The sequence below is a fragment of the Ranitomeya variabilis genome, chromosome 4 (assembly GCF_051348905.1).
Source record: "Ranitomeya variabilis isolate aRanVar5 chromosome 4, aRanVar5.hap1, whole genome shotgun sequence".
Taxonomy (NCBI): Eukaryota; Metazoa; Chordata; class Amphibia; order Anura; family Dendrobatidae; genus Ranitomeya; species Ranitomeya variabilis.
The window spans coordinates 25,108,888-25,136,569 of NC_135235.1; the positions used below are offsets into that span (position 1 = coordinate 25,108,888).

At 50.2% G+C, this 27,682-nt stretch overlaps 2 protein-coding genes across 8 annotated transcripts; one reads left to right on the forward strand and one right to left on the reverse strand.

The window, feature by feature from the left end:
- The first annotated feature begins 909 nt into the window (after positions 1–909).
- On the forward strand, positions 910–9,557 carry NECAP1 (NECAP endocytosis associated 1). Of its 4 annotated transcripts, none has more exons than XM_077258164.1 (8): positions 910–1,170; positions 1,242–1,342; positions 2,632–2,736; positions 3,275–3,356; positions 3,891–3,999; positions 4,475–4,649; positions 5,626–5,716; positions 8,832–9,557. In XM_077258164.1, the coding sequence occupies exons 1-8, from the start codon at positions 1,076–1,078 to the stop codon at positions 8,878–8,880; spliced, it is 807 nt and encodes a 268-aa protein (XP_077114279.1). In that variant the 5' UTR covers positions 910–1,075; the 3' UTR covers positions 8,881–9,557. The 4 variants fall into 4 exon arrangements, with proteins under 4 accessions (XP_077114279.1, XP_077114281.1, XP_077114280.1 ...); XM_077258166.1 differs by having other exon boundaries at positions 981–1,170; positions 4,478–4,649; positions 8,835–9,020; XM_077258165.1 differs by having other exon boundaries at positions 984–1,170; positions 8,835–9,557.
- Positions 9,558–12,933: 3,376 nt separating this feature from the next.
- Positions 12,934–25,907, reverse strand: PEX5 (peroxisomal biogenesis factor 5). Of its 4 annotated transcripts, none has more exons than XM_077258159.1 (16): positions 25,656–25,907; positions 25,437–25,583; positions 24,873–24,908; positions 23,852–23,984; positions 23,519–23,629; positions 22,075–22,174; positions 21,722–21,812; positions 21,125–21,244; positions 20,363–20,437; positions 19,979–20,098; positions 17,252–17,395; positions 16,681–16,751; positions 16,400–16,600; positions 14,481–14,646; positions 13,853–14,010; positions 12,934–13,525 (listed from the first exon to the last, which is right to left on the reverse strand). In XM_077258159.1, exons 2-16 carry the CDS (start codon positions 25,572–25,574, stop codon positions 13,321–13,323), a joined length of 1,869 nt encoding a protein of 622 aa, XP_077114274.1. In that variant the 5' UTR covers positions 25,575–25,583; positions 25,656–25,907; the 3' UTR covers positions 12,934–13,320. The 4 variants fall into 4 exon arrangements, with proteins under 4 accessions (XP_077114274.1, XP_077114275.1, XP_077114277.1 ...); XM_077258160.1 differs by having other exon boundaries at positions 25,666–25,801; XM_077258162.1 differs by lacking the exon at positions 21,125–21,244 and having other exon boundaries at positions 25,666–25,801.
- Positions 25,908–27,682: the final 1,775 nt, after the last annotated feature.

Here is a 27,682-nt window from a genome sequence, read left to right on the forward strand (position 1 = left end):
GATGAGAAAGTTGTATGGACCCCAAAATGGTGACGATGAAAACTACGACTCATGACGGAAAATACAAGACCAAACACAACGCAACTGACGGGAAAATAAAGACATGATCGCTCTGCGAAGGTGAGGAGGGAAAACAAAAGGCGAAGAGGAACCTATGGGCATAAACTGGGGCCCCGCTATGCTTGTATTTCAGGATTGTGGGGGTCCCAGAGGACACATCGCTGACTCCTCAATAATGGCTTCTCCACACGATCATCTTCAGGAGCTCTGCTTGCTCTCAGTGAATGGAAACGTTCAGACTTTTTCAGCAATTCAATATTTAAAAAAAAAATCAGAAAAATTAGAAAGTTTTATTTAAAACAATTTTTGGCGGACTCTCATCTCTCCCCAGCAGACCATGGTGTGTTTGTACATGCTGGGACTTGTAGTGTTTGATGACTAAGTGAGGACGCATCAGGCACAGGACCCTCTATGAAGAAGACGAAGGTGTGTAGCCGAGTGAAAATAAAACTTTACCAGTTTATTAGTAACAGCATAATAGGTTCCAGGGACATTAAAATATTGCACCAAGGCAAAATGGGGCGTTTCAGACATAGAAAATCCCATGCCTTTCCATGTATAAGGACAGTTCTATGTCCGAAACGAGTCAGCTTTGCCTTGATGCGATATTTTTACTGCCCCTGGAACCTTGTACGCTGTGTGAACACGTTGGTGAAGTTTTCTGTCACGGCTGGACGCCTTGTTTGCTTTTGTGCAGCGTCACAGCCGATGTATAGGAGCCGGTGAAGATTGCACTCCGTCAGTTCCAACTATGGCCTGTGGGCGTCGCTGTCGCATGACGGCATTTACACTGTAGCAGAGGCAAAGCCGAGCAGTAACAGATACACAGATCGCCAGAAGTGCGACAGCGACACTCACAGTCAGGATGTAGGTACTGCACATGACGTCACCTGTAGAGCTGGAATGCGGCGTCTGCTGTCACGTGTCTCAGGTGACGGTGAAGATGGCGGCCGGATGCTGTCTCCATGGTGATGACGGAAGTCGGCCTGTCAGCTGGTAGGTAGGTTCGGTAAAGATGGCGGCGGAGGCTGAGTACGAGTCCGTGCTGTGTGTGAAGCCTGAGATCAGCGTATACCGGATCCCGCCGAGAGCGTCCAACCGGGGATACAGGTGAGAGGCGGAGCAGCAGTGTGGACAGGGCGCTGGGTCACCATAGTCCTGACTGCACGGTGTGTCCTCAGGGCCTCGGACTGGAAGCTGGATCAGCCGGACTGGACGGGGAGGATGCGGCTGACCTCCAAAGGGAAGGTGGCCTTCATCAAACTGGAGGACAAGCTGTCAGGTACCGACAACCCGACTACACCTCCATCATCTCACCCCCCGACTACACCTCCCATCATCTCACCCCCCGACTACACCTCCCGTCATCTCACCCCCCGACTACACCTCCATCATCTCACCCCCCGACTACACCTCCATCATCTCACCCCCCGACTACACCTCCCATCATCTCACCCCCCGACTACACCTCCCGTCATCTCACCCCCCGACTACACCTCCCGTCATCTCACCCCCCGACTACACCTCCCGTCATCTCACACCCCCACTACACCTCCCATCATCTCACCCCAGACTACACCTCCCGTCATCTCACCCCCCGACTACACCTCCCGTCATCTCACCCCCCGACTACACCTCCCGTCATCTCACCCCCCGACTACACCTCCCGTCATCTCACACCCCCACTACACCTCCCGTCATCTCACCCCCCGACTACACCTCCCGTCATCTCACCCCCCGACTACACCTCCATCATCTCACCCCCCGACTACACCTCCCGTCATCTCACCCCCCGACTACACCTCCCGTCATCTCACCCCCCCGACTACACCTCCCGTCATCTCACCCCCCCGACTACACCTCCCGTCATCTCACCCCCCGACTACACCTCCCGTCATCTCACCCCCCGACTACACCTCCCGTCATCTCACCCCCCGACTACACCTCCCGTCATCTCACCCCCCGACTACACCTCCCGTCATCTCACCCGCCGACTACACCTCCCGTCATCTCACCCTCCGACTACACCTCCCGTCATCTCACCCCCCGACTACACCTCCCGTCATCTCACCCCCCGACTACACCTCCCGTCATCTCACCCCCCGACTACACCTCCCGTCATCTCACCCCCCGACTACACCTCCCGTCATCTCACCCTTCCCTCTTCACCCGCTTTCTGTTCTCCTCCCTCTCTGCCCCCCCTCGCCTCCTTTCTTTCGGGGAAGGATTATTGAGTGACATCAATCAGAGATCTTGGAAATAGTTAAGAATTGAGCCTATTAGAGAGCTGTCGCCCCTCATTATACAGAGCGGGGTATGACATGGACGTGTCGGGGGTAACAGTGCGTGCGTGAGACGCTGGCACCCCAGATATCTGTCTGGTCACTGACTTCTCTTAGTGGAGGTGGAGGGATGCACAAGCCTCGGTGACGTTGTTGGGTCTTGCAGTCTGTGCTGAGCACACGGGGGGCAGCTATGGGGTCTGCACTGATCCCTACAGAGCGGCCATTCATGTCATAGCCGGTCCCTGCAGCGAGGCCCCTCTGCCTGACACCTCGCGTCTCTCTCCAGGGGAGCTCTTTGCTCAGGCTCCAGTGGATCAGTTTCCTGGGATTGCGGTGGAGACGGTGACGGATTCCAGCCGTTACTTTGTGATCAGGATTCAGGACGGAAACGGTGAGTGATAAGTAAGTGCTGATGTGGAGGAAGCGGCAGCAGATTTGTGTGCGTCAGCAAGGAGGCTCGCTGGTGGAATAGAATCTCTGCTCTGTCAGATGATCTCCCTTTAACCCCTTCAGGACAAATGTCATCCTGGTAGAAATAGAATTTCCCAATTTGGAGTACAAGATGGGGGAGATAAAACGAAGCATGCCCCTTATGCAAAAATATGGACTTGTCCTTAAAGGGTTAATTCTGGTGATGAGCGAGTCAATTTGCAGGACCCCGATCCAGCGGCCCCCTCAGTAGTCCATGGCCACCGGACACAAGCCCTGCCCCCGCCTCCTAACTGCCGGCTTTTCTGATTTGTAGTCCCATCATGTGTCACCCCGCAGCCATGACATCACGGCAGGAATAACATCCCACGTGGATAATTCTGGGAATAGTCCCCCCCATGGGGTGCACTGCAGATGCACATACAGGTGGGGTAACGGGCAGCCCGGGGTCCGCACATCTCGGCATCTCCCTCCATCTCATCGTTACTTCTCTCCCCCAGGAAGAAGCGCCTTCATCGGCATCGGGTTTGCAGATCGGGGGGACGCTTTCGACTTCAATGTATCCTTACAGGATCACTTCAAGTGAGCGCGAGTCCAGGCCCCCTCTAATGCCACAACAGGATTTGTCTGTCTTTTTTTTCTTTTTTTTTGCAGTAAAATTTCCTGTATAAGATTTGACTATTTGGTAAAAATCCTGCAACTAGTAAGGAATATAAACCTACAAGGAGACTTGCAGTATACAGTGTGACCCCCTCATTGCTCCTGTTCCGTCACTTGGCTGGGGGTCCCAGAGATCGGACCCCATTTATAGTGAAGTGGTGACATTCCATCACCCTACAGGCAGAAATACCCCTCTAATAACATCAGATCCTGTCATTTTCTGTCTAGCTGACAACCAGTATGGCCGCCACCACAGGGGACAGCGCTGCACTGTCCTTATAGGAGTCCCTGCAGAACTGGGCAGATTTACACCCAAGTAATATGGGAGCTTTCTGGGACCACCCCACATGGGGGTACATGGGGAATGGCCGCCTCAATAGTTTTCACTAGGAACTGATAGAAATGTGACAAAATGTCAGGAAACTAAGTCATACTGTAATTTTTCTCTCCTCACAGGTGGGTGAAGCAGGAATCTGATTTCTCCAAAGAACCCCAAGGGCAGGACAATCAACCCAAGCTGGATTTGGGATTTAAAGAAGGCCAGACAATCAAGCTGAACATCGGGGTATGTGCGTCATGTGTCCGCTCCGCTTTGGGGTCCTATGTGGGGTCAATGTTTTCTCATCCTATTTCTTTGGGAACGTGCCCCTCTCCGTCCTCCCGACTTCCTGGTTGCCAGTGGGGGGCACTGAGCTCCTGATGATCGCTATTTCAGTGGTCTGACTGGTACGCTCCCCCCAAGCTGTAAAAATAAGCTGCATTATCTCTACGGAATTGGTGTAGCACAGGGACCCTCAAGCTGGGATGAGCTTTAGAGCAGCTGGGCTTGTAAGTGCTGCGCTCCTTGCCTAGGAGACGGCCATCGCTGATCAGACTGCTGAAGTGGCCGTTAGCCAAGGCTACAAGAGGTAAACAATAGAATTAGGAATCCTGCTATAATGTTTAATAAGAGGATGAGCGCATAGTCTCCTGTTTTTACAAAACTCCTTTAAAAAAAATGGCTGCAATTTCTTAAACTTTTTTTTTTTTTTATTTTTTAGCAGAACATAAAGAAGAAAGATGGTTCCTGTAAGCCCCGGGGGAATGCAGGCACTGGGGGCATCGCTCTGCTTCCTCCTCCTCCAGGGGGAAAAATCCCAACACCAACTGTCCCCTTGACGACTCCAATATCGAATCATGTTACTCCTCCCCCCAGTAACACGCCCACCAGCCCAGGTACGTGCGCCGTCGCCCACCAGCCCAGGTGCGTGCGCCGTCGCCCACCAGCCCAGGTGCGTGCGCCGTCGCCCACCAGCCCAGGTGCGTGCGCCGTCGCCCACCAGCCCAGGTGCGTGCGCCGTCGCCCACCAGCCCAGGTGCGTGCGCCGTCGCCCACCAGCCCAGGTGCGTGCGCCGTCGCCCACCAGCCCAGGTGCGTGCGCCGTCGCCCACCAGCCCAGGTGCGTGCGCCGTCGCCCACCAGCCCAGGTGCGTGCGCCGTCGCCCACCAGCCCAGGTGCGTGCGCCGTCGCCCACCAGCCCAGGTGCGTGCGCCGTCGCCCACCAGCCCAGGTGCGTGCGCCGTCGCCCACCAGCCCAGGTGCGTGCGCCGTCGCCCACCAGCCCAGGTGCGTGCGCCGTCGCCCACCAGCCCAGGTGCGTGCGCCGTCGCCCACCAGCCCAGGTGCGTGCGCCGTCGCCCACCAGCCCAGGTGCGTGCGCCGTCGCCCACCAGCCCAGGTGCGTGCGCCGTCGCCCACCAGCCCAGGTGCGTGCGCCGTCGCCCACCAGCCCAGGTGCGTGCGCCGTCGCCCACCAGCCCAGGTGCGTGCGCCGTCGCCCACCAGCCCAGGTGCGTGCGCCGTCGCCCACCAGCCCAGGTGCGTGCGCCGTCGCCCACCAGCCCAGGTGCGTGCGCCGTCGCCCACCAGGCAAATATCATCTCATAAACCTAATCGCTCGTTTTTGGCAAATTGGATCCTAAAGCCAAAAGGGAAGGGGCTGTAAACTGGAAAAAATGTCAGGGGTCCTTTACCCTTCTTGTTTTAAGGAATGGTTACCTAACAACAAGCTGATCCCAGTGTTCAGCTGTAACCTGTCAGCAAGTGTAACCCTCCAAAGCAGCGCCCCTAGTGGACCTAAATTATTAAATTGCAAATTGGGGTGAGTGTAAATATTTTTTTTATCATTTTTTTTTTTTTTCCCCCCCCAGACATTCTGCTAGATTTGGGATCCCCGCTGCCACCTCCTAAAGCTGCCCCTGCCTCCGCTGACCTGTGGGGTGATTTTAATACTGCCAGCAGGTGAGAATAAGTAACGTAATGTAAGTACACAGTGACTGCACCAACAGAATAGTGAGTGCAGCTCTGGAGAATAGTTCAGGATGTACAGTTGTGAAAAAGTATTTGCCCCCTTCCTGATTTCCTATTCTTTTGCATGTTTGTCACACTTAAATATTTAAAATCACCAACCAAATGTAAATATTAGACAAAAATAGCACAAGTAAACAAAAAATGCAGTTTTTAAATGAAGGCCTTTATTATTAAGGGAAAAAGAAACCCAAACGTACAGGCCCTGTGTGAAAACGTCATTGCCCCCCTCGCCTTGAAACATACATTAACTGTGGTTTAGTAGTTTCATATCTTCGGGAAGCTTAGTTCACATTCCCTAGCCACACCCAGGCCTGTTTACTGCCACACCTGTTCTCAATCAAGAAATCACTTAAATAGGACCTGCCTGACAAGGTGAAGTAGACCAAAATGTCCTCAAAAGTTAGACATCATGCCGTGCTCCAAAGAAATTCTGGAACAAATGAGAAGCAAAGTAATTGAGATCTATCAGTCTGCACAGTGAGAGCCATTATCCACAAAAGGCGAAATCATGGAGCAGTGGTGAACCTTCCCAGGAGTGTCCGGCCAACCAAAATTACCCCAAAAGTACAGTTACAACTAATCCAAGAGGTCATAAAAGATCCTACAACAACATCCAAAGAATTGCAGGCCTCACGTGCTCTAATTAAGGTCAGTTTTCATGACTCCACCAAAAGAAAGAGACTGCGCAAAAATGGCCTGCATGGCAGAGTTCCAAGACGAAAACCGCTGCTGAGCAATAAGAACATAAACGCTCGTCTCAGTTTTGTCAGGAAACATCTTGATGATCCCCAAGACTTTTGGGAGAATACTCCTTGGACTGATGAGACAAAAGTTGAACTTTTTGGAAGATGAATGGCCCATTATATCTGGGGTATAAGTAACACAGCATTTCAATAAAGGAACATCATACCAACAGTAAAATATGGTGGTGGTAGTGTGATAGTCTGGGGCTGTTTTGCGGCTTCAGGACCTGGAAGACTTGCTGTGGTAAATGGAACCATGAATTCTGCTGCCTACCAAAAAATCCTGAAGGAGAATGTCCGGCCATCTGTTTGTGACTTCAAGCTGAAGCTCACTTGGGTTATGCAGCAGGACAATGGTCCAAAATACTCCAGCAAGTCCAACTCTGAATGGCTTAATAACAAAATTAATACTTTGCAGTGGCCTAGTCAAAGTACTGACCTTAATCCGATTGATATGCTGTGACCTTGAAATGGTGGCTCCTACTCGTAAACCCTTCAGTGTGGCTGAATAACAACAATTTTGCAAAGATGAGCGGCCAAAATCCCTCCAGAGCGTTGTAAAAGACTCATTGCCAGTTATCGCAAACACTTGATTGCAGTTGTTGCTGCTAAGGGCAGCCCAGCCTGTTATTAGGTTTAGGGGGCAGTCACTTCCTCACACAGGACCCTGTAGGTTTGGATTTCTTTTTCATTTAATAATAAAGACCTTTATTTAAAAACTGCATTTTGTGATTATTTGTGTTGTCTTTGTCTAATATTTACATTTGTTTAGTGATCGGAAACCTCTAACTGTTTCAAACATGCAAAAGAATAGGAAATCAGGAAGGGGGTGAACACTTAGGGTATGTGCACACGTCAGGATTTCTTGCAGAAATTTCCTGAAGAAAACCGGAAATTTTCTGCAAGAAATCCGCATGCTTCTTTTCGCGTTTTTTTTCCCGTTTTTTCCGTGTTTTTTTTTTAGCATTTTGCAAGCGTAATTAGCTTGCAGAATGCTAAAGTTTTCCAAGCGATCTGTAGCATCGCTTGGAAAACTGATTGACAGGTTGGTCACACTTGTCAAACATAGTGTTTGACAAGTGTGACCAACTTTGTACTATAGATGCAGCCTATGCAGCATCAAAAGTAAAAAGATACAATGTTAAAAATAATAAAAAAAATAAAAAAAAGGTTATACTCACCCTCTGATGGCCCCCGATCTCCTCAGCTGTTGCTTTGTGTGTAGGACCTGCGATGACGTCGAGGTCACATGACCGCGACGTCATCGCAGGTCTTTCACACAGAGCATCTATAGGAACGGAAGAGAGAGCATGCACCGATGAGAGGCGGGTAGACTCCGGGGCCATCAGAATGTGAGTATATCACTATTTTTTATTTTAATTCTTTTTTTTTTTTTACCAATTATATGGTGCCCAGTCCGTGGAGGAGAGTCTCCTCTCCTCCACCCTGGGTACCAACCGCACATGATCTGCTTACTTCCCACATGGTGGGCATAGCCCCATGCGGGAAGTAAGCAGATCAATGCACTCCTATGTGTGCGGAATCCCCGCGATTCCGCAAATTAATGAACATGTTGCTTTTTTTTCTGCGATGCGATTTTTTTTCGCGGAAAAAACTGCAACATTTGCACAAGATATACGAAATACACTGAAAATAATGGGAGGCATATGTAAGCGTTTTTTTTTCACATTTTTATCGCGTTTTTATAGCGAAAAAATGTGAAAAAAACGCAAAAAATCCTGAACGTGTGCACCTACCCTTATTCACACAACTGTAACTCAGGATCAGTACAGGATCAGTAATGTAATGTATGTACACAGTGACTGCACCAGCAGAATAGTGAGTGCAGCTCTGGAGTATAATAAGGAATAAGTGCTGGTGTTCATGGGATTTGGGCTCTACGTCCTCTTGGGTGAAGTTCACACTTGGTGGTTGCTCTGTAATAAAATAAATAAATATAGATATTTCTCATTCACAAAAATCCCAGGATAATATTGTGATATTAATAAAACTGTCTACAGAAAAGTAAAATTTTTAACATAAGAAAGGCCAGAACCCTGCAGTAAGATGAACGGCTGTTTGTCCTCTCCTCTTTGGCCGGGTTCTGTGATGCACAGCAGTAGCGCCCTATTCTGTCTCGCTGCCACCAACTCTGAACTTGACCTTGCTCTCGTGGCTTCTGTGCTCCACTCGGGGCATTATCGATGGTGGTGGGGCCACTCCGGCATGCTGAGACTTGCAGTTCTTCCTGCCCGTGCGATGTATGACTGAGGCTTCACCTGCTTGCGCTCTCTTCTGTCCAGCAGTCTGTCCTCTCAAGCTCCGCAGTCTTCTAGCTGGGTTCAGTTCTGATGGCCGCACCTGGATCTCTTCCTTTCTCTCCCCTGGAGAACTGCCAGTCCCATGTCCGCCGCCAGAAGCTCCGCTGCTCCGTGCCGCGTATCATTGTGACGTCTCCTCATTATATGGGCTGTGCGGGTCTCCCAGGGGGCATCGTATTGTGCATCTCATTCTTTCTTTTCTGCAGCCCTGTCCCCCCATCCCTGCCTGCTCCCCCTGTGTCCATGTCATTGTTTTACCCCCAAACTACTGGTTCCACACTGTAATCATTCCACACGTACATGCAGGGTATTGTGCACTGGCGCCAAGATGCCCACCCGGCCCCAGCGCCCACCCTGGACCAGAGCTGCTTCATTTACTGACAAATGTATTCATTACTTTTTTTTAGTTGTTAGTTTGTGCCCTCCGGGCCGCTGTGGATCCGTCCTCGGCCGGGGGAGACTTTGCATTCAGCAGATCTGGCGCCCGGGGTGCAGCCATTACTAGGATATGATTTCCTGTCTTTTTGGGGGGGCTCTCGTATGGGGTATTTGCTCGCATCATGTCCTGCTGCAGGGTAGATGTGGGAGGGGGGTAGATGGACTCGTGTATCTTGTCTTGTAATCATGAAACATATTTATTATATAGTGATCATTCTGGAAGAAAAGAACAAAGTGTATATAAAATAAATTTAATGTATGGACACTTCAGGGCCGTGTTTCGCGTCTCCTTATTTTCACCGTCGTCATCATTTGTTATTTGGCTTCTGGATTTTTACATGACTTGATCTCATTTAATAGAGTTCCCAAAAGCGCCGGCTACCAGGTATTTCCCTTTTTTTGCCATCTGCCTGTTGTCAGGTGTAATCTGTCTCCAGCAGTAGAGACCAGGCTTTACCCTTCCGCTGCCGTCTGTCACGCTGCATCCAGGCACAATAGACAGGTGGGTTTTTATTGCAAGACATTGGCAGGAGCAATGCATGCTGGGAAGTGAGGTGAAGGAAGTTCCAGCACATATAGTGCTGACAGCATACTAACAACAAGCAGAGACATTAACGATATAGAAAAAAAAATTGAGTCTTTAATTTTTTAGTTATATAATTTCAGTAAAAGTCTGGAGCTGCAAGGCAACAAGTGTTGCAGGACGTCAATTCTGAGAATAGATGCGCGACACAAAACTTCTATGCAATTTCTCTTGGAACTGTGATTGTGCTGTAAAAAAATGTCCAAATTGTAGGTGAGTCGCATTTGAGATGCATTGAAGTCTACGGCGCCTGAGTCTCATGCCATTTGTGATGCCAAAGGAATGGTTAGACGTGAGATCACAGTGCGTCACTGCGGAGCCTTCGTCTGGCAGCGAGGAGTCCAGAAATCACGATAATCCGCCATACCATGATAAATATTGTTATACAAGTCTCATGTTAGGATCTCGTCAGACTATTAAGGGGTTGTCCCTCTTCTATCTACGTGATCTGCTGGATATGTGCGGAGCCCAGAGGTGACACCACGTCTCCTGCCCCGGAGATGGGCCGCCGGCGCGCTCCGTTCACCTCTATGGAAATTCTTAACACAATAAAGATCGTCTGCAGCGTTTCAGGTTTCCACATTATTTATATTTTATTATTACAAGTGTATACATAATTGTGAAAGAAAGCGGCGTCTGCGCTCCGCTCCTCCAGCAGGACGCCATCATTACGGCTTGTTCCACCCCACAATGCGCCCACGTACCATCCGTGATCAGCGAGTGCCTGTCGCCTCCGCACCGCAGAGGGTCACTGCCATTACAGGGGGATGAACACAACTGCATAACAGTGGCTTAGGTTGGACTACCCCAAAGCTCAGACCGGCTGGGGGGCTCCTGACCTGAACTTGACGCTTCATATTTTCCTGAGGCCGGTCTATGCATCACTGTTACTCAGTGCCATGTGGATAGACGAAAGGGGTCATATTCTTCCAAGTACAGCGCCACGCCAGTCCACAGGTTGTGTGCGGTATTGCATCTCAGTACTTACTACATCCATGCAGGAGCAGACACAGCCCGTGAGCCAGTGGGGCGCTGTATTTCTAATCCTAGACCTCGTTCTACACGCTTTTGTCTGTTTCAGCATTATGTAATAAAAGGGATGAGCCGTCCATGGTCAGCTGAGGACAGTGCACCCTGCCGCCCATGTGCCCTCCCTCTGACCATGGACTCTTCTCCCAGACTTGCCGTTTTCACAAACCGCTCCCACTCCTGTTATGTTAGAAAGTTGATCACTCTGGCGGCAGGTCCTGCGGTCACTTTTGCACCTGGTGGCGGCACGTCTATGCATTTCTCTATAAGAGCTGCGCCACCATCACACCATACGACGGTAACACTAGACCTTCCACACGTCATCTCCTCCAAGACATTTCTGTAATATTGGAGCACGGACGACAATAAGACTGAACATAAATAGTGACTACGCTACAAGTAACAGTACCATCACGACAGACAGGGGGCGCTGGTCTTATAGCCCCGGGCCCTGCTACTTCAGACTGGAGCCATTGCATAGATATGTAGTAAATGCAGCTAGACACGAGACCAAAACACAACACCACAGTCACGTTAAGTGCTCCGGAGCAGTCATTCATCTATCTGCATCCTCAGTCATGTACTTTAAGAAAGGGAGGATCTAAGCGACAACATAAACCCGTGACTGCTCACATGTTCCAGTACTACAACTCTCAGCATGGCATGATATCTGCTCAGAAGAGGATGTCCTGAGAGGCAAAAAGGGCCGGCAAGTTGAATTCGCAGCCGCTTACCAGACAACTGCGGATTTCACAGTGCGTCATTGCAGCTCCTCCGGCTGCACAAGCGATTGGTTCCGGAGAATCCCTTTAGGGTATGTGCACACGTTGCGGATTCTGCTGCGGATTTTTCCGCAGCAGATTTGGAAAATCCGCAGTGCAAAACCACTGCGGTTTTCACTGCAGATTTTCTCGCGGTTTCTTCTGCGGGTTTTCAACTGCACTTTCCTATTGGTGCATGTTGAAAACCGCTGCGGAATCCGCAGAAAGAATTGACATGCTGCGGAAAATAATCTGCTGCGTTTCCGCGCGGAATTTTCCGCAGCAGGTGCACAGCGTTTTTTTTTCCCCATAGGTTTACATGGTACTGTAAACTTTGGGAAAACTGCTGCGGATCCGCAGCGTCAAATCCGCTGCGGATCCGCAGCAAAATCCGCAGCGTGTGCACATACCCTTAATGAGACCTTTTTTACTCCGTTTCTCACCTTTTACACGATTTCTGCTTGCTGTCAGTGAATTGTAAGCTATTCAGAGGCAAGAAACACGTCCTAATCATATGCAAGTGACCCAGCTCCAGGGCTCGGCCCATCCGACCGTGTGCAGCGATGCGGTCACATGGGGTTTGGTTAGTTTTTTTCTTTATACATTGTGGCCGCACTTTTTGGCAAATAAATCGCTTTACGGCGTCAAGCCACACGGCTACTGCAGCCTGCACCAAGCACATCGCAGCTGCGTCTGACCCGGCTCACCTTAGCTGGACGTCCTTAGGACCAATTTTTAATCCTCCAATTACAAACAAAAAATGTTCCCATTCACTGACCGCAAGCAGGGACCTTGACAGTAGTGAGAATGGAAATGCATTGGGTCTGATTCATTATTGCAAAAGTGTCTATTGTTTGTGTTTTTCAAAAGTCTACTTTATTTTGTTTTTTTATGGACATTTTTGCCCAATTTGTGAAATAAAATTTTTTAATGTTTCCAAATTTTTGCACGAATTTTCATCCTTCCTGAGTGATTTCTATGTATGTCTGAAATGATATTTTATTATTTTTGCAAACTTTAAGTGAAATGTGAGACTTTCTGCACCCCCCCCCCCCCCCAAAAAAAAAACCTTTCTTTTCATTTTCCGCAGAATTCATGAACCATCTGCGCCAATCTGAAGAATTTGGCAAAAAAAAAAAAAAGAAAAATTCTATTAGTACCATGAGACTAAAACCCCCCCAAAGGATGAATGGGGCCCAATGTGTCGGAGAAGGCTGCAGCGTTGTTCTCACGGCCCGGGATCGGTTCTCACATGCTGGACGTTTTCTCCAGGAACACAAATACTAGAGATATAATAAGATAATAATGATACGTCGCTGGTTATAATGTCTCGTCAGCATCGGGGGGACGCAGGTAACGAGTGGGGAAGACGATGTATGGCTGGGGCTCGGCTGTAGCGTCCGTCTCCTGATACACAAGGAAATTAAATAAAAAATCAATGTTAATTAGGAAAAACAAAAAAAATCAGCTTTGTCCCTTCATCCCTGTACCAGCCAATGGAGTGAAAGATCAAGCCAGGTCCGGCCACTACGCGATGGGGGTGATCCGTGGCTCCGTCTGGGTCCGCGGCGGTTTAGTGCATCGTTCTGGGTTCCGTTTTCCCGCTACATTGGCTGACACCTGCGAGCATGCACTCGCACAGCAACCGGTCATACTGCGGTCATTGCGCAGGTGCGGAGGGAGGAGGAAACGCTGCCTGTAAAGTGGCCAGATCACGGGCATCCGCTGCCGAGTACAAGCTACTCTGTCCTAACATGGACAGCGCCATCCGCAGGGTGCTCCAGATATTGTCAGACATGGCTCCTCCGTGGCCTCCGCTCTGCTGCTGCATGCTCAGGGCCTCTATGAAGTGCTCCACGGCCTCCCTGCAAACCAACAATACTAATTAGTAGAGGCCTCTGTGGACTCCTGAAACTTATTTTTTTAGTTATTCAATAAAATTATTAATTTTTTTTTAACGATGCAAATTAATAAAATAGTTTTATATCCACAGCGCTCATGCAGACTGGTGTGTCTCCATGGTTACAGACTACAAACAACTCCTGTGTAGTCTGACCCTGCAGCCTCCTCCGGCACAGAGTGGAGGATCAGACACATTCTTCTGCATCGGAGCTGTGGACATTTTATGAGATTATTTTTTTTTCTTTTTTTGTGCATTGCATTCGTACATTTGATTGGATGTTCTCCCTCACCTGTGCGCCCCCAGATTGATGCAGGCAATGCCCAGGTTGTATCGGGAGCGAATAAAGCCCGGCTGCAGCTGCAGGGCCCGTCGGTACGCCTCCACCGCAGCCTCGCTGTCGTTGCCATTGGCCAGAGTGGCTCCCAGCTTATTCCACAGTAAGTAGTCCTGCAGGAGACAACTCGGCATTAACACGCAGCTAGGGGGGCAGCAGAGACCCTAAAACCGCAGCGCTTCTCACAGATGAGGGTTTGTTACAATTGCATCTCCTGCACAAATCCTCCAGTTTGTTACCGCGAAGGATTAGATCGCAGAAGAGATCGGATGCAATAGTAACAAACACTCAGCTGTGAGAAGTATTAGATGTATAGCAAATAACCCCAGCGTCACTTCCGACCAGGAGCCATGAAATGGAAGCAAGGAAAGCCGAAAAAGACTCCACTAACCCTGCGGCCCCTCCGTTCTGGGGATCGGTGGAGCAGCCAGAGGCCGGACCCCCAACAATCACCAGGCCGTGGCATGGAAATGTGGAGTAGTCCCCTATGGAAAACTAATCTCAGAAAATAGAAGCAGCGACCCGATTGGCTGCCAGGGATCACTACCCCACAGAGCTCGCACTCGTGCCAATCACCACTCACGTCCGGTCTCTGGCTCAGCGCGGCCGTGAAGCAGTCGACGGCTTTCTGATACTCCCCGCTCAGGTTGAAGAGGACCCCAAGACCACACTGAACGTCAGGATCCACCTGATTGGGGTCCATGCGGACGGCGGTGAGGAACAACTCCCGAACTTCGGAGAACAAGGAGCTGAAAGCCAAAAGCAAGAACAGATGTGATCCTTCCATTCATCATTTTACAAAGTTTTCCAACTTTCTTGTATATTTTGCATAACCTCTGCTTGCTGGCAGCAAATGGGAATATTCTTGTTTACATCTATGGACTGAAAATTAGAGATTCCCAGGACGGACGCCGATCCAGCGGCTACAAGGCCAGGGCCCGGAGAACCTTTTCCAACCTGCTGGCAGCCATTGTGCCCCTTCTGAATAGGAGGCAGCATAAAGTCTAATCAGAAGATGAGCCGGGGAAGGGGTCCTAAGTCCACGTCTACTGGACCCGTGTCTCTATTAGCCCGCCCTAACCTAATACTTGTCACAGCTGAGGGTTTGTCACAGGTGGATTAGACAATCCACTCAGGAGTGGAGATATGATAACTTGCTGATCATTTGACCACTGGGACCCCCACTGCCCGGAAAATGGGTCTATGAAATACCCCACTGTCTATGGGACTGCCAAAGATGGCAGATGACAGTGAGGAGGCATTTCAGAGCCCTGTTGGGATCGGTGGGACCCCCGCTAATCAGCAGGACACGTGATAAAGGGTTGCATGTTATCCCCTATCCTGCAAAGTCATTCACTGACCCCACGAACAGGGCTCTGAAATGTCTTGTGGCTTTAGCCAGTTGTGGTTGGCAGCCCTATAGACTTTCAGAGCCACGTTCCCTGGGTTAGTGGAGGTCCTGGCAGTCTGACGCCCACCCATCAGCAGGATAAGTCATAACGTGCAATATAGAGAATAACCAAGGTTTTTCTCCCTCGGAGAAGTTTCCATTCACTGACAGCAAGCAAGAACCTTTGATAAGAACAACACATCCAAGCATTACACACAAAAAAAAAGCCTAAACATTTTAGTAAATACATTTGAAAAAAATGACCGTCACATCCAAACATAGATCAAGTGTGAACAGGTGCTGAACCTAGAGTCACCAACTCCTATACAGTCAAGCAAAAAAGGCAGCACACTGCAGCGCTAAGACATGAAAAAATGAAACACAGAAATTGAACTGCATTACTGCACTAGAAATATGAAAAATGAGAGCGTTTAGCGCATAAAAAAGGCCAATTTTATGTGTACCTGGTAGCCACTTTACGGCATCTCTCTTATACCAGGTCCTGCGCTATCCTTCCTCGCTGAGAATAAACGTCTCCATGTGAATGGGCACCTGTTCACACTTGATCTATGTTTGGATGTGACGGTCAGTTTTTTCAAATGTATTGTCTAGCCTTCTGACCGAGCACTCCGCCTCCTAGTCACAAGTGTCTTAATTGCAGCAGGTCCAGTACCCCTCCACAGAGAAGGAGAATGTTAGTCTCATGAGAGGTTTTCACAGGTGCCCATTCACATGGAGACGTTTATTCTCAGCGAGGAAGGATAGCGCAGGACCTGGTATAAGAGAGATGCCGTAAAGTGGCTACCAGGTACACATAAAATTGGCCTTTTTTAGGCGCTAAACGCTCTCATTTTTCATATTTTTAGTGCAGTAATGCAGTTCAATTTCTGTGTTTCATTTTTTCATGTGTTAGCGCTGCAGTGTGCTGCCTTTTTTGCTTGACTAAACATTTTAGTAAGACCTGTGTAATACTCAATATCCCCTTTGGGGGCACTGCAGGGAAATCGAACACTTGTTAAACCAACCGTGGGACTGACAAGAACTTGGATGCACTTTGACCCCCATTTATGCCATAAACCTATAACCACATATAGATGACGGTCATCACTCACTCGGACAGTAACGTCCCCAGGGATTTCTTTCTAGAAGCTTCCGCGGCGTCGCCCTCCGCCTTCACCAGGTGGCTGTATCTGGGGTTGTGCCGCAGCCACTCCCGCAGGGTCTCGCAGGCCTGCTGCTGGAGGCATTCGTTGGTAAAACTAACCGCCAGCGCCATCAGGGCGCTCAGATTGTCCGGCTTCAGCTCCAGGCACCTGAGAATAAAGATCACAAGGTAATCAGTACAGGAGACATGCATGCTGGCGCGAGAGCGCAGGAGGAGACGGGACCTCACCTGCGGAGGGCGCTGATAGCCGCCAGCTCCTGCTCATTTTCGGCCTGAGTCGTGCCCAGGTATTGCCAGCCCTGGAAGATACGAGGGGTTAAGTGATGGCGCGGATCAAACACCGGTCCCTCCCCGGATCCTGCACAGACAGGATCCTCACACTGAGCCTGAAGGAAACAGTCAGCAGTGCAGGAGCATAGCTTCAGGGGGTAACGGCCATAAGACACCAATATTAATAATGGGACATAGTTGTGCGTGGGCCGATCACTGATTTTGCACCATCGTGGCCTCCAGCCGTGCATCACACCGGTGAGATGTGTCGTCACGTCCTCGGGACTTTGGTCTCACCGGCTGTTAATGAGTGAACAGCAGGGATTAATCTAATGTTTGCAGAGCATTTTCAGTCTGCACTGAAAAGCAAGTACACCAGGAGGCCCCATGGACTGCAGAACACCCTGGAAGATACTGCTATGTTCATCCTGAGCTACCTGGTTCAGCTGCTGTGGAAGGAGAGCAGAGAGGGCCGCCGCTGTCTCACAACGCCAGGAGCATGTATTGACCCCCCTGATCGTCCTCTTACCTCCATGTGTTTGGGGTCTCTCTGTACAGCGATCTCAAAAAGTCGTACTGCGCTGGGGAGGTCTCCTTCCCGGAGGCGTTTTAGACCCTCCTCAAATGGCTGCGCCTCCTCGGAGAATGGATTGTCATCTTCAAACGCGTAGCCCTAGTGGAAGACAAGCCGAGACGTGCCGATTCATTGCGTATAGTTATTGGAGTAATTCTGATGCAGAGCTCCAAATCCTCTGCACGGAGAGTTACATGATAAACATGATTCCCTGCAGCCACCACCAGGGGGAGCTCTCCGCACCCTGTGTTATTATTGAGTCCAGTGTACACACAGTATGCAGTGAGCTCCCTCTAGTGGTGGCCGCAGGTAAACAACTTTTAGGCCGGCGTCACACTCAGCGTAAGACAATACGGTCCATTTTTTACGGCCGTAATACGGAGAAATGTTCCCAAAATATTGATCCGTAGTCAGGGTGTGTCAGCGTATTTTGCGCATGGCATCCTCCGTATGTAATCCGTATGGCATCCGTACTGCGATATATTCTCGCAGGCTTGCAAAACCGACATCTAATGGATTTATGTGCTCAAATGTTCGGTAAAACATATATACAGTATATATATATATATATATGTCATTGAGACACATATATATATATTCTGTATTTATATTTAATTCAGCGCGATATATGTTAAAAGCCGGTAATTCAATTGCCGGCTTCTCATTTCTCCTTCCCAAACCCGACAGGATATGAGACATGATTACATACAGTAAACCATCTCATATCCCCTTTTTTTTTTGCATATTCCACACTACTAATGTTAGTAGTGTGTATGTGCAAAATTTGGGCGCTGTAGCTGCTAAAATAAAGGGTTAAATGGCGGACAAAATTGGCGTGGGCTCCCGCGCAATTTTCTCCGCCAGAGTGGTAAAGCCAGTGACTGAGGGCAGATATTAATAGCCAGGAGAGGGTCCAATGTTATTGGCCCCCCCTGGCTACAAACATCTGCCCCCAGCCACCCCAGAAAAGGCACATCTGGAAGATGCGCCTATTCTGGCACTTGGCCACGCTCTTCCCACTCCCGTGTAGCGGTGGGATATGGGGTAATGAAGGATTAATGTCACCTTGCTATTGTAAGGTGACATTAAGCCAGATTAATAATGGAGAGGCGTCAATTATGACACCTATCCATTATTAATCCAATTGTATGAAAGGGTTAAAAAACACACACATTATTAAAAAGTATTTTAATGAAATAAACAAACAGGTTGTTTTAGTATTTTATTGCTCTCTCAATCCATCAGAACACCCTCGCTTGGCAAAATAATAAACCCACAATATACATACCCTCAGATGACCTGTCACGTCCCACGAGGTAATCCATCTGAAGGGGTTAATTATTTTACAGCCATGAGCTGCGCTAAAGCACTCGCTCGTGGTTGTAATCCCCGGGGAATGAAGGAAATCTGAGTGATCTGTACTTACATTGAGTTGCGGTGAGGGGCCCTCTGGTGGATGAACTCATATGAACTCGAGCGTGGGAACTTTTCCAAGGCTCCAGTTCATGAGTTCATCCACCAGAGGGCGCCTCACCGCAACTCAATGTAAGTACAGATCACTCAGATTTCCTTCATTCCCCGGGGATTACAACCACGAGCGAGTGCTTTAGCGCAGCTCCTGCCTGTAAAATAATTAACCCCTTCAGATGGATTACCTCGTGGGACGTGACGGTTCATCGGAGGGTATGTATCTTGTGGGTTTATTATTTTGCCAAGCGAGGGTGTTCTGATGGATTGAGAGAGCAATAAAATACTAAAACAACCTGTGTGTTTCATTAAAATAATTTTTAATAGTGTGTGTGTGTGTGTGTTTTTTAACCCTTTCAGACAATTGGATTAATAATGGATAGGTGTCATCATTGACGCCTCTCCATTATTAATCTGGCGTAATGTCACCTTACAATAGCAGGTGACATTAACCCTTCATTACCCCATATCCCACCGCTACAGGGAGTGGGAAGAGAGTGGCCAAGTGCCAGAATAGGCGCATCTTCCAGATGTGCCTTTTCTGGGGTGGCTGGGGGCAGATGTTTGTAGCCAGGGGGGGCAATAACCATGGACCCTCTCCTGGCTATTAATATCTGCCCTCAGTCACTGGCTTTACCATTCTGGCGGAGAAAATTGCACGGGAGCCCACGCCAATTTTATCTGCAATTTAACCCTTTATTTTCGCAGCTACAGCGCCCACATTTTGCACATACACACTACTAACATTAGTAGTGTGGAATATGCAAAAAAAAAAGGGATGAGATGGTTTACTGTATGTAATCATGTCTCATATCATGTCGGGTTTAGGCAGGAGAAATGAAAAGCCGGCAATTGAATTACCGACTTTTCACTAACACCGCTGCGTATTTCTCGCAGGTCACACTGCTGGTCCGTGTGGAATCCGTATTTTTCTCGCCCCCATAGACTTTCATTGGCGTATTATTTGCGCAATACGCTGACAAACGCAGCATGCTGCGATTTTGTACGGCCGTAGAAAGCCGTATAATACTGAACCGTAATATACGGCTGATAGGAGCAGCCCCATTGAGAATAATTGTGCCGTTTGTTTGGCGAGTTTTACGGACGTATTTTCTGCGCTCTTACGTCCCTAAAACTCGCCAGTGTGACGCCAGCCTTATCCTGTATCTATGTCTGCGCTGAGGATTTGGAGCTCAGCTTTCATCAATGTCTTACCTTGTCGTAAGACTTGGCAGACAAATCCTGGAAATCCGTTAGCCACGGATGCGCCTCTGCGTCCCTCTTGGCCATCTCCTCCCATTCTTCTTGCAACTTGTCCCAAAAATCCACATCAGCCTAATCAGAGAAAAGAACAGAGAGTGAAGGTAAAACTAAACCCAAACACTAAATGTCCTACCCAGAAAAAAATATCACCCTACGACTCTGCAAAACTACATCTCCCAGGGAATGCTGGGAGTTGTAGTTTTACAGAAGCTGAAAACCTCTGTCCTATAGGAGGTGTGCAAAATCTGAGAAGTAACATTACCCCGTGTCTCTTTCTACCAGGGCTCGCTGAAACACTCTGTGCTGCTGCAAGCATTTTATTTTGTGCTGTTTTACCTCCACTGCAGCCTTGGCAGACTCAAACTCTTTCTCCAAGGGGGTGAACTGATCGACCCACTGTTCAGACACGGCCTGCGGAGAAGACAATAAGGTCAGAAATAGACGAGGGCGTACCCAGGGAATGTAAGTTAAGGGGACAGTGCGGCATACAGACATCCCAAGCGGCAGAAGGGAACCAGAAGACTAGATCCGGTGAGCAAGACGCCGATCAATGTCAGCTGTAAAGACGGAACCGGTTTTATAGAGACACTACAACTCTCAGCATGCCCTTACATCCTCTGGCACATCTTTACAGCTGGAGACTGAGAGTTGTAGTCCCCCACAGCAGGAGGGGCCAAGGTTGCAGACCATTAATGTGAAGATAGTAAAGGATTTCCATTTCTACGTAGATAACGTTCTGCACTTTTCTCATGCTATTTGCACCATTTCTGCTTGCTGTCAGTGAATAAGATCATTCAGAAACTAAACAGCCGTGCTGCGTTATTACTTCTCGCAGCTGAGGGTTTGTTACAGGTTCATCAGTCTAGGACTGGGTACAACTGTAACAAATGCACAGCTGCATGAGCTCTATAGAAGTTTTGAGAATTTCTATTCACTGACAACAAGCAGAAATTTTGAAAAAGGTAAAAAAAAAACAACAATATATGGGAAAGTTGATAAATAAAACAAAAAAATATATAGGATAATCCTTTTAAAAGTGATGTAGGCACAAAAGGACAACAGATCTCACTATCCTCGCCCCTCGGTGCGGGTCACTACCTGCTCTTGTATAAACTGTTCTGACCACTGCTCTGCCTGCGAGACCGTCTGGGAGGGAGCGCCTGGAGTCTGCGAGAGAGACACCTCCCCGTCTCCTATCTTCCTCACAAATTGTAAGAACTGATAGAGAGAGAGAGATGGAGACAGTGACATTGACACATGCAGATAAGAGGCAGCGGGGGCATTATACGAGCCGGATATGGGGGGGCACAGCTTACACCTGATGGACCCCAGTATTATAGAGGATGTCACGTGTGCAGGAAGCTCATATTAATGCTATTTACTTGCAGATTAACCCTATATCTGCACGTAAATTGAATTGTTTTGCCCATTGCAGATTCTCCGTAGCCACCACTGGGGGGAGCTCCAGAGCTGACTATTGAATGAATGCAGCGAGCTCCCCCTAGTGGTGACTGCATGCATAATTTCATCAGAGCTATATCTATGCAGGGGGTTTGGAGCTCTGTATCAGAAAAAAAAAATATTTCTTCAAGAGCCGTGGAATGAGAGAGAACATTATGGTCAGAAAAATCGTCATGAAACTGATTAATGCCATATTTACAACCTACAGCCCGTCCTGACCTGCCCTCCCTGTACCTGGCTGTTAACTAGTTTAGGGTCATTGACTTTGGAAAGAAGAGATTTTGCTTCTCTCTGCAGGTTATCGTCAGGCTGGTACTCCTCCGTCCTGTAAGAGGGGAAGAAAGGATTATGTATTAAAATGCAGACAGAGGAATCCATACAATGATGGGAGTCATTGTTCTAGAGGGGAGATGAGAACCCGGACAACTTTACTACTACCCTGAAGGCGGCTGCCCCCCTCCACCGGTCACATGATGCCTTCTGGTCATTCACATGGTACAGTGGGTTATCTGGGACTGGCAGAGGATTAGGGGTCCCACCTCCCTCCAATAACACAAAGCCCCTTCACCATTGTGAAAGCTTCTCACCATTTCTCCGCCATCACTCCCTCGCTCTCTCCCAACCACAGTTTCTCCTCTGATTGCTGGAGGTATTCTTCTGCCCAGCGAGATGGCGATGAGTGGGGGTCTTGTAAGAGAGAAGAATATTGATGAAATTTCCACTATTATCACTTGCAAGAGGGCTCCGTTACGGGGGCACCGAGCATGGCCGCTTCTGTAATGGAGGCACCGAGGATCGCCGGCTCCGTTACGGCGGGCACCGAGCATGGCCGCTTCTGTAATGGAGGCACCGAGGATGGCCGGCTCCGTAACGGAGGCACCAAGGATGGCCGGCTCCGTAACGGGGGCACCGAGGATGGCAGGCTCCGTAACGGGGGGCACCGAGGATGCCCGGCTCCTTACGAGGGGCACCGAGGATGGTCGGCTCCTTACGGAGGCACCGAGGATGGCCGGCTCCGTAACGGAGGCACCGAGGATGGCCGGCTCCATTACGGGGGCACCGAGGATGGCCGGCTCCATTACGGGGGCACCGAGGATGGCCGGCTCCATTACGGGGGCACCGAGGATGGCCGGCTCCATTACGGGGGCACCGAGGATGGCCGGCTCCATTACGGGGGCACCGAGGATGGCCGGCTCCATTACGGGGGCACCGAGGATGGCCGGCTCCATTACGGGGGCACCGAGGATGGCCGGCTCCATTACGGGGGCACCGAGGATGGCCGGCTCCATTACGGGGGGCACCGAGGATGACCGGCTCCATTACGGGGGGCACCGAGGATGGCCGGCTCCATTACAGGGGGCACCGAGGATGGCCGGCTCCATTACAGGGGGCACCGAGGATGCCCGGCTCCTTACGGGGGGCACCGAGGATGGTCGGCTCCGTAACGGGGGCACCGAGGATGGCCGGCTCCATAACGGAGGCACCGAGGATGGCCGGCTCCATAACGGAGGCACCGAGGATGGCCGGCTCCATAACGGAGGCACCGAGGATGGCCGGCTCCATAACGGAGGCACCGAGGATGGCCGGCTCCATAACGGAGGCACCGAGGATGGCCGGCTCCATAACGGAGGCACCGAGGATGGCCGGCTCCATAACGGAGGCACCGAGGATGGCCGGCTCCATAACGGAGGCACCGAGGATGGCCGGCTCCATAACGGAGGCACCGAGGATGGCCGGCTCCATAACGGGGGCACCGAGGATGGCCGGCTCCATTACGGGGGCACCGAGGATGGCCGGCTCCATTACGGGGGCACCGAGGATGGCCGGCTCCATTACGGGGGCACCGAGGATGGCCGGCTCCATTACGGGGGCACCGAGGATGGCCGGCTCCATTACGGGGGCACCGAGGATGGCCGGCTCCATTACGGGGGCACCGAGGATGGCCGGCTCCATTACGGGGGCACCGCGGCTGGCTTCCTTACAGGGTGGACACCACTGATCACATGACACCAGAGTGAGAAGACTCCTTACCCGCCTGATCGATGAACTCGCGGCTCCAGTCTTCTTCCTCTACCGCTGGTTCTTGCTCAAGAAACTCATCCGTCCAGCGTTCAGAGAGAGCGAGATCTGCGACACCAGGAGCTACAGAACAACAAGGGAAGAGAGGAAGTATGGAGGGACAGCTTGCCGATCAGACAGCTGCACGGCTCGGTCCAACGTCAGCCGGCAATGATCAGAAAAGGGTTTGTTTGGGGTTTTTTTTGCCACTGGGCAATAAGGCTTCCACTCACTGACAGCAAGCGAAGAACTGACACAGAAAGTATGCCAAGAAGAAGAACATGGAAGGACGGAGATCGTTCTCACCTCGGAGCGGCTCGGGGCGGAAACTGCTTTGCTCGATTTGCTGCATCTCCGCCAAGAGGCCGTCCATCTTAAATGTGTGCGGAGCGCGAGTATGCAGGGAGGGTGCGCGGGACTGCAGGAACTCCGACACCAGCTGGCGGCAAGGAGAGCGGGATTACAGAGGAAGGCACAATAACGGTGCAATCCTGCCGCCATCATCCATTTTCATTTTTGCGCTCCCCCCCCCCCCTCTAGAGCCATAACATTTTTTATTCCTCCGTCCACATCGCTGTTCTGTTCACTTTGCCATATAATGTACTGATATAAAAAAATAAGTAAATAAAAATCACAATTTCGCTAATGGTTTTTTTTTTGACCCCTGAGCTGACGCTGTTCATTGGTGCCATCTTGGAGGTACGTACAATGTTTTGCTCGCTTTTTATTGCGTTTTTTTTTTTGTTGTATGGCGTCCAAAAAAAAGAAAAAAAAAAAACAGTACCGGTAATTTTTTTTTTTTGCTTTACGGCATTTGCCACATTGGGATAGTTAATTGTAATATTACAGACTCTTATAGAAGCGGCAAAACCAAAAAGTTTTTTTTTTCTTTTTATTTATTTTTATATTGGGAATAGGAGAGAAATCCAAACTGTTTTCATGTGTTTTTTTGTCAAAAAAAATAAAATTAAATTTTAACATTGAAAACAATTGTTGATGGCTTCCTGACTCGTCAGTAGTGATGTATGTGACAGAGGTGACGGTCTCCCATAAGGACTGCAGCCTGAACTGACACCACTGGGATGGCGCCCCCTACAGGTCGCTCTCAAGGATTTACAGGGTCATTTAAGGGGTTAAAAAGCAGCGATCAGCACCAGCCCCCACTGCTACAATCTGTTGCAGGCGCCAGCTGTGTAATGGACCCCCGACATTGGATATACAGCTGATGTCGGGAAGGGGTTAAAGAGCCTGATAACAGAGAACACTAGAATCTAGGCGGTACGGCTGCGCTTATTCCCTCTGTGCTGCTGAACGGCGCTGCGCTCACCTCATCTTCTGTGGCTTCTCCCAGAGGCTTTGAGATCTGCAAGAAAAGACAAAAAAAAAAAAAAAGAATTAAAGGCGTCAGGAAATCCGGAATAATCACTTTCTGAAAAGCTCTGAGGGAGATTGATGAAGCCATCTTTGTTACCCATATCAACCAATCAGAGGGCAGCTTTCATTTCATATTCTGCTTTTAATAAATGAAAGCTGCACTGTGATTGGTTGCTGCGGGCAGCACAGCTTCGAGGCCTGAATCTCCCGCTTTACATGTCTCCTTCTCGCCAATGTTAAGACCTCTGCTTGCTGCAGGTGAATTGGACCCTTCTGTTTACATTCAGAGGGTAAAACTTCTCACAAATGAAACGAATGCTCAGCTGTGAGACGTAGGAGCCACTTCTAGGCGTAAACATGAATGATACATCTTACTGCCAGCAAGCAGAGGTCTTGAAAACGGCCAAGAATTTAGCGATAAGGAATCCTTGTAAGAAACCAGCGATGATCAATGTTCTGTTGCTGTGCTGGGGCTTGTAGTTCTCCCTGAGGACGGTATTTGCACCGAGTGACTTACGGCGATGGCTCCCGGGGGCCAGGCCACGCTGGGCAATCCTTCCTGCCGCAGACCCTTGTCCTGGGTGAAGTGACCCGTCAGCTTCATTAGGGGATTGGCCCCCCCACACTCCGTGTCCACCAGTCCGCGCATCGTCATGGTGACGGTCTGCAAAATGGAGGCAGCAACATGTGAAACACCGGCCCCACCAGGCACAACTGTCTGCCCCCATAACCTTACCCTGTGTCACCTCCGTCTGCAGCACTCCTTCCCTGCACAGCCCTCTATTTCAGGAGGGAGTCTCTCGCTGCCATGGATCTGTCTCTCTGGTCCCGGATGTCTCTTCCTGCGGACAGAGTTCAAGGGGAGGAGAGAGAGTTAGTAGTACAGAGATCAGGGGAGGAGAGAGACAGTCACAGCATGGAGGGAGGAGAGAGAGAGGCAGCCAGTCATAGTATGGAGGGAGGAGAGAGAGAGACAGCCAGTCACAGCATGGAGGGAGGAGAGAGAGAGAGACAGCCAGTCACAAGATGGAGGAGAGAGAAAGAAAGAGAGGCAGCCAGTCATAGTATGGAGGGAGGAGAGAGACAGTCACAGCATGGAGGGAGGAGAGACAGCCAGTCACAAGATGGAGGAGAGAGAAAGAGAGGCAGCCAGTCATAGTATGGAGGGAGGAGAGACAGCCAGTCACAGCATGGAGGGAGGAGAGACAGCCAGTCACAGCATGGAGGGAGGAGATAGAGAGGCAGCCAGTCATAGTATGGAGGGAGGAGAGAGAGAGACAGCCAGTCACAGCATGGAGGGAGGAGAGAGAGAGGGACAGCCAGTCACAAGATGGAGGAGAGAGAAAGAAAGAGAGGCAGCCAGTCATAGTATGGAGGGAGGAGAGAGACAGTCACAGCATGGAGGGAGGAGAGAGAGACAGCCAGTCACAGCATGGAGGGAGGAGAGACAGCCAGTCACAGCATGGAGGGAGGAGAGACAGCCAGTCACAAGATGGAGGAGAGAGAAAGAGAGGCAGCCAGTCATAGTATGGAGGGAGGAGAGAGACAGTCACAGCATGGAGGGAGGAGAGACAGCCAGTCACAGCATGGAGGGAGGAGAGACAGCCAGTCACAGCATGGAGGGAGGAGAGACAGCCAGTCACAGCATGGAGGGAGGAGATAGAGAGGCAGCCAGTCATAGTATGGAGGGAGGAGAGAGAGAGACAGCCAGTCACAGCATGGAGGGAGGAGAGAGAGAGGGACAGCCAGTCACAAGATGGAGGAGAGAGAAAGAAAGAGAGGCAGCCAGTCATAGTATGGAGGGAGGAGAGAGACAGTCACAGCATGGAGGGAGGAGAGAGAGACAGCCAGTCACAGCATGGAGGGAGGAGAGACAGCCAGTCACAGCATGGAGGGAGGAGAGAGAGACAGCCAGTCACAGCATGGAGGGAGGAGAGACAGCCAGTCACAGCATGGAGGGAGGAGAGAGAGACAGCCAGTCACAGCATGGAGGGAGGAGAGACAGCCAGTCACAGCATGGAGGGAGGAGAGAGACAGCCAGTCACAGCATGGAGGGAGGAGAGAGAGACAGCCAGTCACAGCATGGAGGGAGGAGAGACAGCCAGTCACAGCATGGAGGGAGGAGAGAGACAGCCAGTCACAGCATGGAGGGAGGAGAGAGAGACAGCCAAGTCACAGCATGGAGGGAGGAGAGACAGCCAGTCACAGCATGGAGGGAGGAGAGAGACAGCCAGTCACAGCATGGAGGGAGGAGAGAGAGACAGCCAGTCACAGCATGGAGGGAGGAGAGACAGCCAGTCACAGCATGGAGGGAGGAGAGAGACAGCCAGTCACAGCATGGAGGGAGGAGAGAGAGACAGCCAGTCACAGCATGGAGGGAGGAGAGACAGCCAGTCACAGCATGGAGGGCGGAGAGACAGCCAGTCACAGTATGGAGGGTGGAGAGACAGCCAACCACAGCATGGAGGGAGGAGAGAGACAGCCAGTCACAGTATGTAGAGAGGAGAGACTGCCAGTCACGGCATGGAGGGCGGAGAGACAGCCAGTCACAGCATGGAGGGTGGAGAGAGTCAGCCAGTCACAGTATGGAGAGAGGAGAGACAGCCAGTCACAGCATGGAGGAGAGACAGACAGTTACAATATTGAAGGAAGAGAGAGACAGCCAATCACAACATGGAGGGAGGAAAGAGAAAGCCAGTCACAAGACGGAGGGAGGAGAGACAGCCAGTCACAACATGGAGGGAGGAGAGAGACAGCCAGTCA

Excerpts from the sequence above, each read along its gene's own strand:
- NECAP1 (XM_077258164.1), top strand. The coding sequence starts at position 1,076 with ATGGCGGCGGAGGCTGAGTACGAGTCCGTGCTGTGTGTGAAGCCTGAG. Across the intron at positions 1,343-2,631 it reads ACTGGAGGACAAGCTGTCAG|GGGAGCTCTTTGCTCAGGCT; the intron begins GTACCGACAACC and ends GTCTCTCTCCAG. Across the intron at positions 3,357-3,890 it reads TCCTTACAGGATCACTTCAA|GTGGGTGAAGCAGGAATCTG; the intron begins GTGAGCGCGAGT and ends CTCTCCTCACAG.
- PEX5 (XM_077258159.1), bottom strand. The coding sequence starts at position 25,574 with ATGACGATGCGCGGACTGGTGGACACGGAGTGTGGGGGGGCCAATCCC. Across the intron at positions 24,909-25,436 it reads GGCCCCCGGGAGCCATCGCC|ATCTCAAAGCCTCTGGGAGA; the intron begins GTAAGTCACTCG and ends CTTTTCTTGCAG. Across the intron at positions 16,601-16,680 it reads GCTATCAGCGCCCTCCGCAG|GTGCCTGGAGCTGAAGCCGG; the intron begins GTGAGGTCCCGT and ends CTTTATTCTCAG.